The 18301-nt window shown below is 45.6% G+C and overlaps 1 protein-coding gene across 3 annotated transcripts in view; it reads right to left on the bottom strand.

Annotated features, from left to right (window-relative positions):
- Positions 1–18301, bottom strand: part of SORBS2 (sorbin and SH3 domain containing 2) — a 248694-nt gene that overhangs the window by 128242 nt on the left and 102151 nt on the right. For all 3 annotated transcript variants that reach the window (XM_030563381.1, XM_030563382.1, XM_030563383.1), the window contains exon 2: positions 8537–8586. In XM_030563381.1, coding sequence (XP_030419241.1) covers positions 8537–8546 — 10 coding nt within the window. In that variant the 5' untranslated portion in view covers positions 8547–8586. The remainder of the gene's footprint in view (positions 1–8536; positions 8587–18301) is intronic.

Here is an 18301-nt window from a genome sequence, read left to right as displayed (position 1 = left end):
AGGCTTTAAAGGAGGATCAAGCCATGGACAGGAATGAATGATTATATTGTACTGCTCCCCAAATCTGTAAAGATGCTTTGGGATGAGAAGAAGTCTTTTTGTAGTTAACTCACAAACAGGAAGGTGGGCTTAATTCATTGATTGATTATCCATGTCTGCTGTAACCCCCATACTACTTAACTTCTATGTTGAGGGGCAAATTAGGATAACTGATATTTATATACACTTATAAACATTTTAAATATGTGTATAAAATTATACCCATGTATCTTTTATTTATATATACAATTTCCATCTCCTCAGTCCTTCATGTCTCTTGTTTTCTTATAAATCCATTGGGTGTAGCAATCATATTTTCTACAACACTGACATAATGGGCCCTGATTCTGATTAGGCTTCTAGGCATTAACATAACATAAACATTAAGTAGTAATTCATAACTGGATAACCTGTTCATTGAATAGCATGCTCAGCTCTGATCAGGATGAGATCCTATCCCATTTTGATGAGATGCTATCATAGGCTCTTGCAAACCATCTGCGCATGCCACTCCCATTGAAAGAGAAGCAGACAAACAATCAGCTTTAATAGGTATTACAACTTCGGGGATGGGAGAAAGGAGAGTGAAAGATAGCTGGCGGCACCCCTCTGCTCCCTTGTCTAGCTCTGTGCAAGGATGGCCCTCATTTTCCTCTGGAAGCACTAGGATCCACATTGCATCCCCCTTTCCTGAGTCATATGGGCTGTGGGAAGAAAGAAATTCTAGGCAGAAGCCAGACACCAAGGGTCAAAGAAACAATGGCTATGGGAGCAGACACAAAAGCAATGGCAGCAGGTTCTGTAGAAGGAACTGTTGGATATTGATGATGTTATTCGACTGTTTTCGCCAGTTTTTGCTCTAGACATTGACTGTTTGTTCCAGCCCTCCACCCACAGTCTCTTCATCATCTCAGTCTAACTCTACCTGCCCTGAGTGCTCCCCTCCTTCCTTCCTTCGCTCCCTCTTCTCCCCTTCCTAAGCCTCCCTCCTCTTTTCTTTTGCTTTTCTGTTTAGCTAATCTTCCCTTGCTAATCCTCCACCTAAAGAATTAAAAAGAAAAAAAAACCCATCCCTTTCCCCTCCCCTTGGTTTGTCTTGTCTATTTCGATCTTGAGCTTTTTAGGGTAGACACTATTACTTTGTACAGTGCCCAGTGAAATGGGGCCCTGTTTTCAGTTGGTCCCTAGGTCCCACCAAAATACAAATCATAATTATATTAAGTTCTATAGAAGAGGGCTGACTTGGAGGATCAAGATAATATAATTTCCTTAATTTAACCAAAAGTGACTTTATGGCCGAGTCAGAGACTCTACAGGGACCAAGTATTTCTGTTCTTGTCTCCCAGACAAATTGGATAAATTGCTAGGAGGTACATCATGTGATGACTTACCTTAATAAAGTTAATGCATCTATGTTTTGCAGCCTTCCAGAATTGCGTACTCTCTTTCCCTGGCTGCTTTTTATGTGCTTCATTTGCTAGCAGCTGACTTGTTCAATCATTTTAAAATTAGATGCATTTACCAAGCATATTATCCCTGTAAAACTCCTGACTAAAATATTTATGGGTGGACACCAAGGATTTGTTTTTGCAAATTAACTTAGACCATTCATTATCCACCTGTGCCAAAAGACAATATCAACATTTGCATACTGCTTTCAACATCCATGAGTCCTACACATACCCATCACAACGTGGTGTACCTCATCCAGTGCACTACATGCCCCAATAACAACTATGTGGGTGAAACCAGACAATCACTACATTCTTGAATGAACTCATATAGAAAATGATAAAAGACCAAAATACTCTATTACCTGTGGGAGAACACTTGTCACAAAGTGATTACTCTATCTGACTTCTCTGTCCTCATCCTCAAAGGAAACCTTCACAACACTTTCAAAAGATAAGCCTGGAAGCTTAAATTCATTACTCTGCTAGACACCAAAAGTCATGGACTGAACAGAGACACTGGATTTATGATTTATTACAACAGTCTGTGACCCACTATCCCCCTCTTTTTTGTCCTATGACTGGAGAGGTGTTAATGGGCCATTCTCCTTTGAATGGCCCCTTAAAATATTTGCTCACTACGTATGCTAAACAATCTGCTTCGTCTTCCATTTTGCTGTGACATTGGCAGTTCTTTTTCTAGACCCGAGGATGAGCTCTGTGTGGCTCTAAAACTTGTCTCTCTCACCAACAGAAGCTGGTCCAATAAAAGATACTACCTTACCCACCTTGTCTCTCTCATATAAGGATAATGACGCTTATCCACATTTTCAAAGCGCTTAGAGATCTTTAGATGAAAAGCACTTCATACATTTTAAGTTATCATTAATATTCTTCTGATCACTCTTGTTTAGTGTGAGAGAGTTTAAGAAAGCACACAGTTGATGAGCAAGCTACCCTGGGGAACATGGAGATGTTCTCAGCTTTACACAGATTTGTCACAATCAGAAGAGAACGCTGTCATAAGAAAACATTGTTCTGAGGCAACGTATCCAGGATCTCTCTCAGGCAGCTATTTTGTTCCAGTCTTCACAGAATGTTAAGAGAGAAAATACTCACACAGTTTCTCATAGTCTATGGCCTGGTCTACACTACGCGTTTAAACCGATTTTAGCAGCGTTAAACCGATTTAACGCTGCACCCGTCCATACAACGAGGCCCTTTATATCGATATAAAGGGCTCTTTAAACCGGTTTCTGCACTCATCCCTGACGAGAGGAGTAGTGCTGAAATTGGTATTACCATATCGGATTAGGGTTAGTGTGGCCACAAATCGACGGTATTGGCCTCCGGGCAGTATCCCACAGTGCACCATTCTGACCGCTCTGGACAGCAATCTGAACTCGGATGCAGTGGCCAGGCAGATAGGAAAAGCCCTGCGAACTTTTGAATTTCATTTCCTGTTTGCTCAGCATGGAGCTCTGATCAGCACGGGTGGCGATGCAGTCCCAAATCCAAAAAGAGCTCCAGCATGGACCGTACGGGAGATACTGGATCTGACCACTGAATGGGGAGACAAATCTGTTCTATCAGAGCTCCGTTACAGAAGACGAAATGACAAAGCATTTGAAAAAAATCTCCAGGCTATGATACAGAGTCCACAGCACAGTGCTGCGTGATAAGCATAACGGAAAGCCAAAGAATCAAATGGACGCTCATGGAGGGAGGGAGGGGGTACTCAGGACTCCAGCTATCCCACAGTCCCCAGCAGTCTCCGAAAAGTATTTGCATTCTTGGCTGAGCTCCCAATGCCTGTACGGTCAAACACATTGCCCGGGGTGGTTCAGGGTATAGCTCGTTAATTTGCCCTCCTCTCCACCCATGAAAGAAAAGGGAAAAAATCATTTTTTGACTTTTTTCAAAGTCACCCTATGTCTACTGCATGCTGCTGGTAGATGCGATGCTGCGGCAGTGAACAGCAGTATCCTTTCCCCTCCCCTCCCCAGTGGCAGACGGTACAATAGGACTGCTATCTGTCGTCATCATCAGCCCATGAGTACTCCTGGCTGGCCTCAGGTGAGGTCGGCCGGGGATGCCTGGGTAGAAATAGGAATGACTCCTGGTCATTCCCGGTAGATGGTACAGAACAGCTGGTAACCATCTTCATCATAGCAACTGGAGGCTGAGCTCCATCAGCCCCCTCCCTTTCTAGTGTAAAGAAAAGATTCTGTACTGCCTGGACTATCATAGCAGCGGGAGGCTGGGCTCCTCTCCCCCACACCGTTTAATGTCCTGCCTGGACTATCATAGCAGCTGGAGGCGGCCTCCCCCTCATTTTATCTCACTAACAAATCAGTGTTTCTTATTCCTGCATTCTTTATTACTTCATCACACAAATGGGGGGACACTGCAATGGTAGCCCAGGAGGGTTGGGGGAGCAGGGAAGCAACGGGTGGGGTTGTTGCAGGGGCACCCCCTAAAATGGCATGTAGCTCATCATTTCTGCGGGATCTGACATGGAGAGGCTGTGCTCTCTGGTTCTCTAGTACACTGGTTCTCTAATACACTTGCACCATATTCTAGGCAGGACTGACTATTTTTAGATACCATAAAGGAGGGATTGACTCGAGGAGTCATTCCCATTTTTGTCTTTGCATCCCCGGCCAACCTCAGCCAGGGGCACCCATGACAGCAGCAGACGGTACAGAACGACTGATAACCGTCATCTCATCGCCAATTTACAATGGCATGGCAGACGGTACAGAACAACTGATAACCGTCTCTGCTATGTTGCAAAGGCAAATGAATGCCGCTGTGTAGAGCTGCAGTACCGCGTCTGTTAGCAACATCCAGTAGACATACGGTGACAGTAAAAAAAAGCTGAATGGGCTCCATGGTTGCCGTGCTATGGCATCTGCCAGAGCAATTCAGGGAAAAAGGGCGCGAAATGATTGTCTGTCGCTGTTTTCACGGAGGAAGCAATGAGTGACGACATTTACCCAGAATCACCTGCGACACTGTTTTTGCACCATCATGCATTGGGGTCTCAACCCAGAATTCCAATGGGCGGGGGAGACTGCGGGAACTATGGGATAGCTACCCACAATGCAACACTCCAGAAATCGATGCTAGCCTCTAACCATGGACGCACACTACCGTGTGTGCTTAGTGTGGCCGCGTGCACTCGACTTTATACAATCTGTTTTACAAAACTGGTTTATGTAAAATCGGAATAATCCCGCAGTGTAGACATACCCTAGGTATCCTGTCATGAAAGAGTCTACTCTAAGAAACAGGCCTACTTTTTCTTTTTTTTAAGCTTAATTTGCCCCAGTCTAATGACTTTACAGGATTCACCAGAGCTACAGGGGACCTATTTATCCTTCAAGTAGACCAGTAGTTTGTGGAATGACCCAGTTTTTACTAGACACCAGTGACAGCTCTGTAGTACCTAATACCTACAGCTGTGTACATGCACAGACTCCTGCTATGAAGCATTAGTAAATCCACAGGTTCAAGATGGTCGCTGCACTATTATTTTGGTTTAACAGCACCCAGGGTGACATGTGTAGGAGGGTTGGGAAGCTCTATGTAACCAAGTACACCATGTTGAGTATCGCTTATCTCAACCGCTCTCATGCTTAGTGGAAGTGATGTCTCAGTATCCTACTCCTGGGGCTATGCCAGGAATAACTCTCAATACTTATGCTTAATCTAGCTTGTTTTTGTCATGGGGTTGCAGACTACATCAATAGAATTAAATGTGAACTATTACTTTATTTGGGTATAATGGGTTGTGCTCAGCACCATGGCGCCTCCTGCTGGTTGCTCTGGGAATTAGCTAAGTCCATCAGCAGGATGCTTGCCTCTTGTGGTGTCTCACTCTCCATCACTGCTTCTCCACCCTCTCTGCTGTCTGTGGGGACTTGCATCACTTCCTGACCACAGCGTCCTCTTCAAGGCACGGTCCTCCGGCCATGCCCCAACTCCGTTGTCTCCCCATTTCCGGGGGAACCAGCAGTCCTTTGCCTGGCCTCTCACCGCAGTGGTGAACTGCAGCCTCTAGTCCACCCCTTCGCTCAGGTGCAAACTGCAGTCCTTTGGCTAGCCACTTCCCTCAACAGCCAGTGGGGCAAAGGGGGGGGGCCCAGGCCCACCCACTATTCTGGGCCATCACTCAGGAACCCTATAGCTAGCAGCCACTCACTGCCTCATCTTCCCCTCTCTGCCATTACCTGCTATCCCTGAGCCACTTCCCTGTAGCCCCAACACCTACTCGGCCCCTGTATCAAGGTCTCAGTCTGGGAGCCAGCCAGGCGGGAGCTCTGCTTGCTCCCCTGACCCTGCTCAGCATTGCTCTGTCCCAGGTACTTCTCTCTACAGGCAGCCAGTCCTTCTCCCTCAGCTCCTCTCTGCCCTGCAGTCCTCCTTAAACGACCCATCCTGGCCTGATTGGCTGCTTCTAAGCCTTCCTCTGGTTGGCTGGGTTCTGCGCAGCCACTCTAAGGGCTGCTATTAATCCTTTGCCAGCCAGTAAGGGGCAGCTGCCTTGTCATATTGGGTGATTTCTTCTTTTAGCGGAACTGGTAATTGTGGACAATTGCTATAGATGTTCACAAGTAAGTGATGTGCTCCTGGATTTGTAAACGTGCAATAGGTTTAAGTTCAGCTAAGTTAATGACGATATGTTTATTTAGGCAATCCTGGGAGGTTTCAGTAGATGGTTATCAAAGTGTGCTCTGGAGGCATTAGGATTAAAGTCCAACTACATTGAAACTTGTGGCAAAAGTCTCACTGGAAATTAGAACAATTAACCCATATGTCATAGCTATGATGTCATGAGGAGGCTGTAAGTCACATCTGTGATATTAGAGCAATGAAATGTGACATTTTTATAGGGAGAGAGATCCACAAAATAATATTTACTAGATTTGAACCCATGAGACTGCAATATGCAATCGAATTGTAGTCATATGTGTGATGATGATTGGTTGAGTTACCTCTCACCATAATTCCATCAGCTAAGGAGTGATTCATAATTACCTTAATTTCAAAAAATATATAAATATATGATTATAAATTTCTACTGTAACTTCAGCTCTCAAAAGAAAGCAAGTATAAAACTGGGCAGAGAAAAATTCTGAATATTCTTACAATAAACAGTGTCTTCCTTATTAAACTCTTGTGTGACCCACCAGTTACTGAATATAAAACAATACAAGCTTCAGATGAAGAAAAAGTTACTTGAGCTGATTTGCTCACGATGCTTAGTACTGTGTTCAGAGAATCCACTATCTCTAGTATCATAGCAAAGAGTAAAACTGATGGTGTGGTATTAGCTATTTATATACACATTTGGTGAAATCATGGCCCCGTTGAAGTAACTCTAAATTTTGCCATTGACTTCAATGGGGCCAGGATTTCACTTATCTACTGTACAGGTCAATCCAGCCCCTATTTAAAGACAGTGGCATAATTCCCATTGACTTCAATAGTGTAGGATCAAGCTATAATTTTTCTTTGTACTTTGTAATAGACCATAAAACAAACATTCTACATTTTGTGTTTTAGTTAAGCCCAGATTTTACATTTCTGCCGTAGCAGCCTGAAAAATAATGTAAATGTATATGGAATCATAGACTTATAGGATTGGAAAGGACCTTGAGAGATCATCTACTGTCCATCCCCCTGTGCTGAGGCTAGACTAGTAGTGGGGAACCTGCGGCCTTTCAGGGTAATCCACTGGTGGGCCATGAGACAGTTTGTTTACATTGACTGTCTGCAGGCACAGCTGCCCAGAGCTCCCAGTGGCCACGGTTTGCTGTTCACAGCCAGTTGGAGCTGCAGGAAGTGGCACGGGCTGCAGGGATGTGCTGGCGGCCACTTCCCAGGAACGGCAAACTGCGGCTTCTGGGAGCTGTGGGAGGCTGTGCCTGTGGACGGTCAATGTAAAAAAAACTGTCTCGTGGCCCACCAGTGCATTACCCTGACAGGCTGCATGCAGCCCGCAGGCCGCAGGTTGCCCACCACTGGGCTAGACAGTCCCCAACATGTGTTTCTTTAATCTATTCCTCCAATGAGAGAGATTTTACAACATCCCTTGGTTACCTTTTCCAGTACTTATTTATCCTTCTAGACAGTTTTTCCTCAAAACTAACTTAGATCTCCCTTGCTGAAGATTAATTCGATTACTTATTGTCCTGCCTTCAGGGGACATGGAGAATAATTGATCACTGCCATCTTTATAACAGCCCTTAACATATCTGAAGACTGTTACCAGGCCTGTTCTCTCGAGATTAAACATGACTAGTTTTTTAACCTTTCCTCACAGACCATATTATTTAAAACTTTTATAATTTTTGTTGCTCTCCTCTGGATTCTCTCCAATATGTCCACATCTGTCTAAAAGTGTGGTGCCCAAAAACTGGACACACAACTTCAACTGAAGCCTCACCAATGCCAAGTAGAGCAGAACAATGACTTCCTATGTTTTACACGTCTCCTGTTAATATACCCCAGCCAGTTTTAAAACTGCATCACGTTGTTGATTCATATTCAATTTGTGATACACATAGCCATTAATTTATTAAAAAGCAATCTCTTTTTATATTCAAACCCACCTAATAATATACCATGATAATAGGATATTTACAGAAAAGCAAGCATTATAGTACTGTTTTCCAGAGATAAAAAGATGCTATTTTCCCTTGACTATTATGTATGCTGTTGTGCTGCAGAATGTATATATGCATAGTACAATTTTATATATATAACACACACATAAAATATACATAAACACACACACACATATATAACATATACAAACATGCATATTTCCTATATACACACAAACATATATGTATATTTTATATGCGGTACATATAAATATACATATACAAACATACTATTAAAACAACAACCTGTTTAGTTTAATTTCAATATCAACTTAGTGTAATTTGTGCATGAACATTTAATAAGTTGGGCCCTAGTTTGCTTATTAAATAAATGATCTACAAGTAAAGAAAAATCTCACAGAAACAGCATACCTGTATTCATTTTGCCACTGGAGGTTTTGTTATAAAAGTCCTCAGTTTTCCTGCAGAAAACAAAATGATCTATTAATTTGTCACAATGCAATGGTATGTGGTACAAAATGTCATCAGTATTTTTGGAGGGTGGGGGAAGAGGGAGACACTGGTGAATCAATGTCATATCAAGGCTAGCCCTATTTTAAACACAGGCTTTAATTAAATTGGCATCACTTGTGCTTGCCTCTAAAGTTAAAATTGAGTCAACACTTCCATTATATCCTACCCTATTTTCAAAGCTTTAGTATCTCAGCTGTAAACATTTGCATCGGAATGATATTTGCAATTGATTTTTGGTCTCCAGATTATCAACTAAAAAGCAGCTCACTTAAAGAAATGTATAAAATAAAAAAGCTGTTTACAGGTTTTATTTGATGCTTTTCCATAGACAGATGGAGATTATATTATATATATAGAGAGAGAGAGAGAGAGAGACTATGTACACTTTTTTTAAACAGCCAAAGTTATTAACTCTTTCTCCCCAGTATTAATGTGCTAGAAGTGTAGCTTTATTCATAATTTAATATGGATATTTTTACTGACATTGTGATTTTCACCACTGGTTGCTGCAGTACTAACTTCCGACTTAGGACCTGTTCCTGCTCTCAAGAAATCAATGGTAAAATTCCCATTTACTTTAATAGATGCAAGATCAGGCCCTAACACGGGAAGGTTTCCAAATGCACCCGGCTGTGCAGAAATAATATGCACAGAAACAAATTATAAATACATTAATCCAGGAAGCAAGAACAGTTTGATTGTCTTGGGCTTGTGTATTCTTACTCTTTATGACATTTAAAAACAAACAACCAAGAGAACAAATATCAACAAATACAAACAAGCAAACAAATAATATTAAACAAGGAAATAACAACCAAAGAGAAGAAAGGACATCCTAAATTAAATCCAGCATGTTGCCCTTAACTCCTGATGCGGTGCCTGTGTTTATCACACTGATCTGAGATAAGGACAAACTTGAACTGAATTTCTCCAGTACAGACAGTTTGTGTCACAACTGTAATGTTATTTAACGGTTCAGGGGCTAGAGTCTCTCTTCTATCTGGTTCATTCAGGATGCTACACAGGCACCTGAAAGTGAGAACAGGCATTCACACGGCACTTTTAAGACTGTAAGAAGGGACATACTGGGTCAGACCAAAGCTCGATCTAGTCCAGTATCCTGTCTTTCAACAGTAGCCAATGCCAGAAGGAATGAATAGAACAGGTAATCATCAAATGATCCATTCCCTGTTGCTCATTCCCAGCTTCTGGCAAACAGAGACTAGGGACACTATCCTTGCCCATCCTGGCTAATAGCCACTGATGGACCTGTCCTCCATGAATTTATCTATTTTTTGAACCCTGTTATAGTCTTGGCCTTCACAACATGGTCTGGCAAAGAGTTCCACAGGTTGACTGTGCGTTGTGTGAAGAAATACTTTCTTTTGTTTAAATCCGTTGCCTATTAATTTCATTTGGTGACCCCTAGTGCTTGTGTTATGAGAAGGAGTAAATAACACTTTCTTATTTACTTTCTCCACATTCAATCATATCCTCCATTAATCATCTCTTTTCCAAGCTGAAAAGTCCCAGTCTTATTAATCATTCCTCATACGGAACCCGTTCCATATCCCTAATAATTTTTGTTGTTCTTTTCTGAAACGTTTCCAATTCCAGTTCTGTAGCCAACATGGCAAAGTATTTATTTGCCAAATGTGCTAAACATTCGTATGCCTCTTCATGCTTCAGCTGTCTTTCCAGAGGTCATGCTTCTATACTGATGACACTCATTAAAAAAAAATAAATCTGTTAATTAAATTTGTGACCAAGCTCCTTGGGGGAGAATTATATGTCTCCTGCTCTGTTTTACCTGCATTCTGCCATATATTTCATGTTATAGCATTGTCAGATGATGACCCAGCACATGTTGTTCATTTTTAAGAACACTTTCACTGCAGATCTGACCAGGGCCGCCTCCAGGTACCAGCACAGCAAGCAGGTGCTTGGGGCGGCCAAGGGGAAGCGGCGGCACGTCCGTCTCGGAGGGAAAGACCTGCTGCTGAAGAAGAAAGCGGCATGGTGGAGCTGCCACCGAAGTGCTGCCGATCATAATTGTGGCTTTTTTTTTTTTTTTTTTTTATACACACTTCCCTGCCGCTTGGGGGGGCAAAAACCCTGGAGCCAGCCCTGGATATGACAAAACGCAAAGAAGGTACCAATGTGAGATTTCTAAAAATAGCTACAGCAGTCAACCCAAGGTTTAAGAATCTGAAATGCTGGCTACCACAGTGCCATGCGAACACCTGTTCTCACTTTCAATCACATTGTAAACAAAAAGCAGGCAGCATTATCTCCTGCAAATGTAAAGAAACCTGTTTGTCTGAGCAATTGATTGAACAAGAATTAGGACTGAGTAGACTTGTAGGCTCTAAAGTTTTACACTGGTTTGTTTTTGAGTGCAGTTATGTAACAAAAAAAATCTACATTTGTAAGTTGCATCTTCACGATAAAGAGATTGCACTACAGTACTTGTATGAGGTGAACTGCAAAATACTGTTTCTTTTATTATCATTTTCCCAGGGAAAATATTTGTAATAAAAAATAATAATATAAAGTGAGCATTGAATACTTTGTATTCTGTATTGTAATTGAAATTAATACATTTGAAAATTTAGAAAAACATCCACAAATATTTAATACATTTCAATCGGTAGTCTATTGTTTAACAGTGCGATTAAAACTACGATTCATTACAATTAACTTTTTAAACCACAATGAATTTGAGTTAATCACCAGTTAATCAACAGCCCTAGTAATGGTCATTTATCACTAACACACTTTTTTTTCTTTTGGGATGAAAAAGGCAGATCAGACAATATTCACAACTACTATATACAACAAACAAAAACCCTGTTCCCCATTAGCGTATCATTTGATGGATCAGTTACCTGTAAAAATGTGTTCTTGGTTTTAAGAACCCCAAGTGAATTGTGTGAACATAACTGACCGAATCAAATACTTTCTCATAAGCATTCAGCACTATTTCCACAAGATGGATGGATGCCATCCAGAAATGTAAGGGTCTGATGCTTTTTTCATGAGTTCAAATACATCTCTCTGATTTATCCCCTACCCTTCTCCCACAAGTACAAAAATTAGCAAGCAGAAAATGTGATTTTATGGCAGACAATTTATTTTCATCAAGTGAATTCCGGAATGCACCCCCTTTACAGCCATCATCACTATAATGGATTCTTTACCTCCCCCGATTCCACCAAAACCATCTTCAGTAAATGAAGCAACGGCCACTTACTACTGGTTGCAGATGGCTAAGCAGCAGTGTACATACATGTATGTGATCTGGCAAGCAAGTGATTTATTTTGTTTTTGTTAGGTCATCAGCAACATCCAGATGTTTGAGGGGTGGGTGGCGAGGGAAGGGGCTTTCCAGATTTGTGAGAGGAAGGGGGAGTCAGATCTGCATTAATCTTGTCTGACAGATTCACCGCTTGAGCTCCTACCAAGGACTGTAGCCTGGTGGATAAAGTATCTCCAAACCTAGGGGTAGAGAGCAAATTAATCACTGAATTTATACCCTAGGAATGGGGTAGTCAAAATCAGTTCAAACACTGTGGAAGCTGTTCTACTGCAATTTCTCTCAACATACTTCAGTCACTACCAGGTGCTCAGAACCCTTTTTGCAAATGAGGAGGCAATTGTTTTAGTGGGGATTAAAGAGTCAGGTAATTCTCCTGGCCTTTTCTCTTCAATAGTTGTATTATGGTTTGCCACTTTATATATTTAATGGAGGAGAAAGAAAAAGTGGGAAATGTAAGCACTTTCTAAAAATCACTTTTTTTTTTAATCAGAGACACAAGATAAATAAGGTAACATTTTTTATTGGACCAACTTTTGTTGGTGAGAGAGACAAACTTCCAAGCTTACACAGAGCACCTCTTCAGGTCTGGGAAATTACCTGAAGAAGAGCTCTCTGTAGATCAAAAGCTTGTCTTTCTCTCCAATAGAAATTGGTCCAATAAAAGGTATTACCTCACCCACCTTGTCTCTCTAATTATCCTGGGACCAACATAGTTATAACACCACAGCATACAATAATGTTTTTAATCAGGCAGCTGCAGTGCACTAAAACCAGTTATTTTGCTGGACTGTATAGCAGTGATGGACTTAACACTAGCAATAGCATCAGAACGTATAAGTAGTGCCAATTGGTGCTTCCATTTCAGGTTTTGCTGGTACCCAGAACTTGCAGAGTCAAAAAAGTCATGGGAAAGGGTGATGCCTGTTAATTTTATTTTCTTCTTTTAGGTTTTTCCATAATCCTCAGAAGATTTGTTTCAGACCCATAGCCAATGGCAGAGGGATGGGGGAGATGAGACTGCAGCAACAGGTGGCACAGAAAGTAGCATGACAAATTGCAAATGATAAGACCATGTCAGTGGCAACTCACATATGAAGCTGTGAAGACAAGAAATCCCTGCCCTGCCGCAGTCCTCAGAAAATAGAGTGCACAAAGCTATGGCTTATATGAAAATGCATTTAATAGTGAGCTCACAAGCATACCATTGTCATCCAAACCAAGGCAAGAAAAAAACTTATCTATGGATTTTGTTTACGCATGTGTATAAGTTAACAAAAAATACTGAAAATGACAAAAATATGAATAAGTGATAAGAAAAGGTACAAAGAGGTTTTGTTTCTTCATTTGGATGTAGTTAACGTACAGTGTAGTTACACTGCAACAATGGGACAGTGAGAGGGCCTGTATTAGGCCCCAATGAAGTAAAGCATTTATTTTAAGCACATGCTGAAGTAGGCCCATGGGCCTACTTAGGTGCTTAAAGTTCAGCATCTGCTTCACTGCTTTGCTGGCCCATGGCCATATTGCCCAATCCTGCAAAGAACTGAGCACTTCAACTCCCATTAAAGTCATTTAGGCTAAGTGGAACCAAGTAGCCAAAGTATCACAAGAAAATGATCTAATAGGTTTCTGTTATTTTAGCTTTCAATTCTGACTGTGGGGCCAGTCCTCACAGCTGTCAATTTTTGCACAGCTTCATATGTGATTTTTATGCAAAGTAATTTCAAATATACTAATAATGTAATGAAATAACTGAACCACAAGCAAATAATTTGTATATTACCATAAAAAGACGGTTACTCACCTTTGTAACTGTTGTTCTTCGAGATGTGTTGCTCATATCCATTCCAGGTAGGTGTGCACGCGGCGCGTGCACATCTGCCGGAAACTTTTTACCCTAGCAACTCCAATGGGCCGGCAGGTCGCCCCCTAGAGTGGCGCCAGTATGGCACCAGATATATACCCCTGCCGGCCCGCCCGCTCCTCAGTTCCTTCTTGCCGGCTACTCCGACAGTGGGGAAGGAGGGCGGGTGTGGAATGGATATGAGCAACACATCTCGAAGAACAACAGTTACAAAGGTGAGTAACCGTCTTTTCTTCTTCGAGTGATTGCTCATATCCATTCCAGGTAGGTGATTCCCAAGCCTTACCTAGGCGGTGGGGTCGGAGTGAGAGGTCGCGGTCTGGAGCACTGCAGATCCAAAAGCAGCAGCATCTCTGGACTGCTGGACCAGGGCATAATGAGAAGCAAATGTATGAACAGATGACCAGGTCGCTGCCCTACAGATTTCTTGAATGGGCACTCGGGCGAGGAAGGCCAGCGAGGATGCCTGTGCTCTGGTAGAGTGAGCAGTTACACGGCCCGACGGAAGTTGGGCCAAGTCATAGCAGGTCCTGATGCAGGACGTTACCCATGACGATAACCTCTGAGAGGAGATCGGCAGCCCCTTGACCCGGTCTGCTACTGCCACGAATAACTGAGGGGACCTGCGGAAGGGTTTTGTCCTGTCCATGTAAAAGGCTAGCGCCCGTCGGACATCTAGCGAGTGAAGCTGCTGCTCCCTGCGGGACGAATGGGGCTTAGGGAAGAAAACTGGGAGGAAAATCTCTTGGTTGACATGGAAAGCTGAGACCACCATAGGAAGGAAAGCAGGGTGCGGCCTCAGCTGTACCTTATCCTTGTGGAAGACCGTATACGGTGGGTCCACCGTGAGGGCCCTCAGCTCTGACACCCTTCTAGCTGAGGTAATGGCCACAAGGAAGGCGGTTTTCCATGAGAGGTAAAGCAGGGAGCAGGTAGCTAATGGCTCGAAAGGAGGGGCCATGAGCCGGGACAGGACCAGGCTGAGGTCCCATGAGGGGGCCGGAGGGCGAATTTGGGGATAGAGCCTCTCCAGCCCCTTCAGGAATCTCGCCACCATGGGGTGAGAGAAAACAGAACAGCCGTCCACGCCAGGATGAAAAGTGGAGATGGCAGCGAGGTGAACGCGTAGGGACGACAATGACAGCCCCTGGGTCTTAAGGGACCAGACGTAGTCCAGGAGAGTGGTGACGGGAACCTCCATAGGACGAAGAGCTTTCTCTGCACACCAGCAGGAGAAGCGCTTCCACTTGGCTGTATAAGTCGCTCTGGTGGAAGGCTTTCTGCTGCCCAAGAGAACCTCGCGGACCGGGGTGGAGCACCGCAACTCAGAGTCAGTCAACCATGGAGGAGCCACGCTGTGAGGTGGAGCGACGGAAGGTCCGGGTGACGGAGCCTGCCGTGGTCCTGCGTGATGAGATCCCGATGAAGAGGTAGGGTAACAGGGTTGGTCACTAAGAGGTCCAACAACACGGGGTACCAGTGCTGTCTGGCCCATGCCGGAGCAATGAGAATCAATTGGGCTTTGTCCCTGTGCACCTTGATTAGAACTCTGTGAATCAGAGGGAATGGGCGGGAAAGCATAATGGAGGTGTGTTGTCCAAGGGATCAGGAATGCATCCGCGAGAGACCCGGGCTCCCGACCCTGGAAGGAGCAGAATGTTCGACACTTCCTGTTCACCCGGGATGCGAAGAGGTCTATCCGGGAACGACCCCACCTCTGGAAGAGCGAGAGGGCGACGTCCGGACGGAGGGACCACTCGTGTGAGAGGAAGGATCTGCTCAGCCGATCCGCGAGGGTATTCCGCACTCCGGGAAGGTAGGAGGCGGACAGGTGAATAGAATGGGCTATGCAGAACTCCCAGAGACGTATCGCCTCCAGACAGAGGGGAGAGGACCTGGTGCCGCCCTGCTTGTTGATGTAGAACATGGTCGTCGTGTTGTTGGTGAATACCGCAACACAACGACCGTGGAGGAGATGGATAAATGCTTGACAAGCAAAGCGGACTGCTCTCAACTCCCGTACGCTGATGTGGAGGTTGATCTATTGCGGGGTCCACAAGCCCTGAGTTCTCTGAGTGCCGCAGTGAGCTCCCCAGCCCAGGTCGGAAGCGTCCATGGTTAGCGATGCGGAAGGCTGGGGCGGATGGAACGGGAGCCCCGCACATACTACGGATCGGTCCAGCCACCAGTGTAGAGAGTCCAGCACTGCCTGAGGGACGGTGACGACTGTATCCAATGACCGTCTGGTCGGTCGATATTGAGTAATCAGCCATGTTTGAAGAGGTCTCATGCGGAGACGGGCGTGGGCTGTTACAAACGTGCAGGCCGCCATGTGGCCTAATAGGGCCAGACACGTTTGGATTGAGGTCAGCAGGGCCGCTCGCAACCGGAGGATAATGTCTGACAATGACCGGAACCTGGGCAGGGGTAACAAGGCTCTGGCGAGGGTAGAGTCTAGCACAGCTCCGATAAACTCTATCCGCTGCGTGGGGAGTAGAGTAGACTTGTCGGCATTGATTATGAGGCCCAAAGCAGCAAAGAGGGTGCTGATCCTGGTGACGTGATCTCTGACCTGTTGCTCCGACGTACCCTGGATCAGCCAGTCGTCCAGGTAGGGGAAGACGTGGATATGGCATTGTCTGAGGTGAGCGACGACTACTGCCATACATTTTGTAAATACCCGTGGGGCCGCAGAGAGGCCAAATGGGAGGACTGAAAATTGATAGTGCTGGCGGTCGGCCACAAAGCGGAGGAAACGCCTGTGATGGGGGGTGATAGCAATGTGAAAATAGGCGTCGTGCATATCGAGGGCGGCGTACCAGTCTCCGGGATCCAGGGACGGGATGATAGTTCCAAGGGACACCATGCGGAACTTCAACTTCACGATGTATTTGTTGAGTTCCCGCAGGTCGAGGATGGGCCTGAGACCGCCCTTGGATTTGGGGATCAGGAAATAGCGGGAGTAAACCCCCTTGCCCTTCTCGTTCTCTGGAACCACCTCTATGGCTCCTTTGGCCAGGAGCGTGTGCACTTCCTGACGGAGGAATTGCTCATGAGAGGGGTCCCTGAAGAGGGACGGGGAAGGAGGGTGGGAGGGCGGGGGTGAGGAAAACTGCAGGCGATAACCGTCCTGTATCATGCGTAGGACCCAGCGGTCCGATGTTATTTGGGACCACGCCGGGAGGAAAAAGGAAAGGCGGTTGGAAAACTGCGGGAAAGGATCCGTAGGGGAAACTGGTGCTGCGCCTCGGGCGCACCTTCAAAATGAAGGCTTAGGCCCTGGGGGGGCCTTAGCGGAGCCCTGGCTTTGTCCCGCCTGACCTCCCGACTGCCTGCGGGGGTTGTTCCTGCCCCGGCGTCGCGAGGGGTCCTGTCTCGGGCAGAACGGGGGGTATGGGCGCCGCTGCTGCTGCTGGTTTTGTTGCCTGAAGGACCTGCATTGGGTCGCCGGAGTATGCATTCCGAGCGACTTTATGATGACCCTATTATCTTTTAGGTCCTTCAGCCTAGGGTCAGTCTTGTCCAAGAACAGACCCTGGCCTTCGAAGGGGAGGTCCTGGATTGTGTGCTGGAGCTCCGGCGGAAGGCCGGAGACCTGCAGCCACGAGAGGCGCCGCATGGTGAGCCCGGAAGCCAGGGTTCGCGCAGCCGAGTCAGCGGCATCAAGGGAGGCCTGGAGTGATGTTCTCGCCACCTTCTTGCCCTCGTCCAGGATGGTAGAAAACTCCTGGCGTGCGTCCTGTGGCAAGAGTTTCGCAAACTTCTCCGTTGCTACCCAGGTGTTAAAGGAGTAGCGGCTGAGGAGGGCCTGCTGGTTGGATACGCGGAGCTGTAGAGCCCCTGCCGAATAGACCTTGCGGCCCAAAAGGTCCATGTGCCTGGCCTCCTTTGACTTAGGCGCCGGGGCCTCCTGTCCGTGGCGCTCCCTGTCGTTCACCGACTGGACCACCAATGAGCAGGGAGTTGGGTGAATGTACAGATATTCATACCCTTTAGATGGGGCCATGTATTTCCGCTCCACCCCCCGAGCGGTCGGGGGAATGGAGGCCGGTGACTGCCAGATGGTATTGGCATTATTTTGTATAGTCTTTATGAAAGGCAAGGCAACTCTGGTCGGCGCATCGGCTGCCAGGATGCTCACCACTGGGTCCTCCACTTCCTCCACCTCCTCCGCCTGTAGGTTTAGATTTTGAGCCACTCGGCGGAGGAGATCCTGGTGTGCCCTTAAATCCAATGGCGGGGGGCTGGAGGAAGAGGTACCGGCCACCGCCTCATCCGGGGATGAAGATGAGGAGATTCCGGGCAACAGAGTATCCACGGGGGGTTGTGAAAGGGGCTGCACCTCGGTATCCTGAGGGAGCTCCGGGTCCCAGGAAGCGTCCTCTGTTTGCGGAGAGAGGGGTGGCCTGGACACCGTAGCCTCCGGTGGTCTACGCTCCGCCAATGGACGGGGGGTGATGTGATGAGGACCTTGTGCCTG

This window comes from Gopherus evgoodei, chromosome 5 (genome assembly GCF_007399415.2).
Source record: "Gopherus evgoodei ecotype Sinaloan lineage chromosome 5, rGopEvg1_v1.p, whole genome shotgun sequence".
Lineage (NCBI taxonomy): Eukaryota > Metazoa > Chordata > Testudines > Testudinidae > Gopherus > Gopherus evgoodei.
This window is presented reverse-complemented; position numbering and strand designations above follow the sequence as displayed.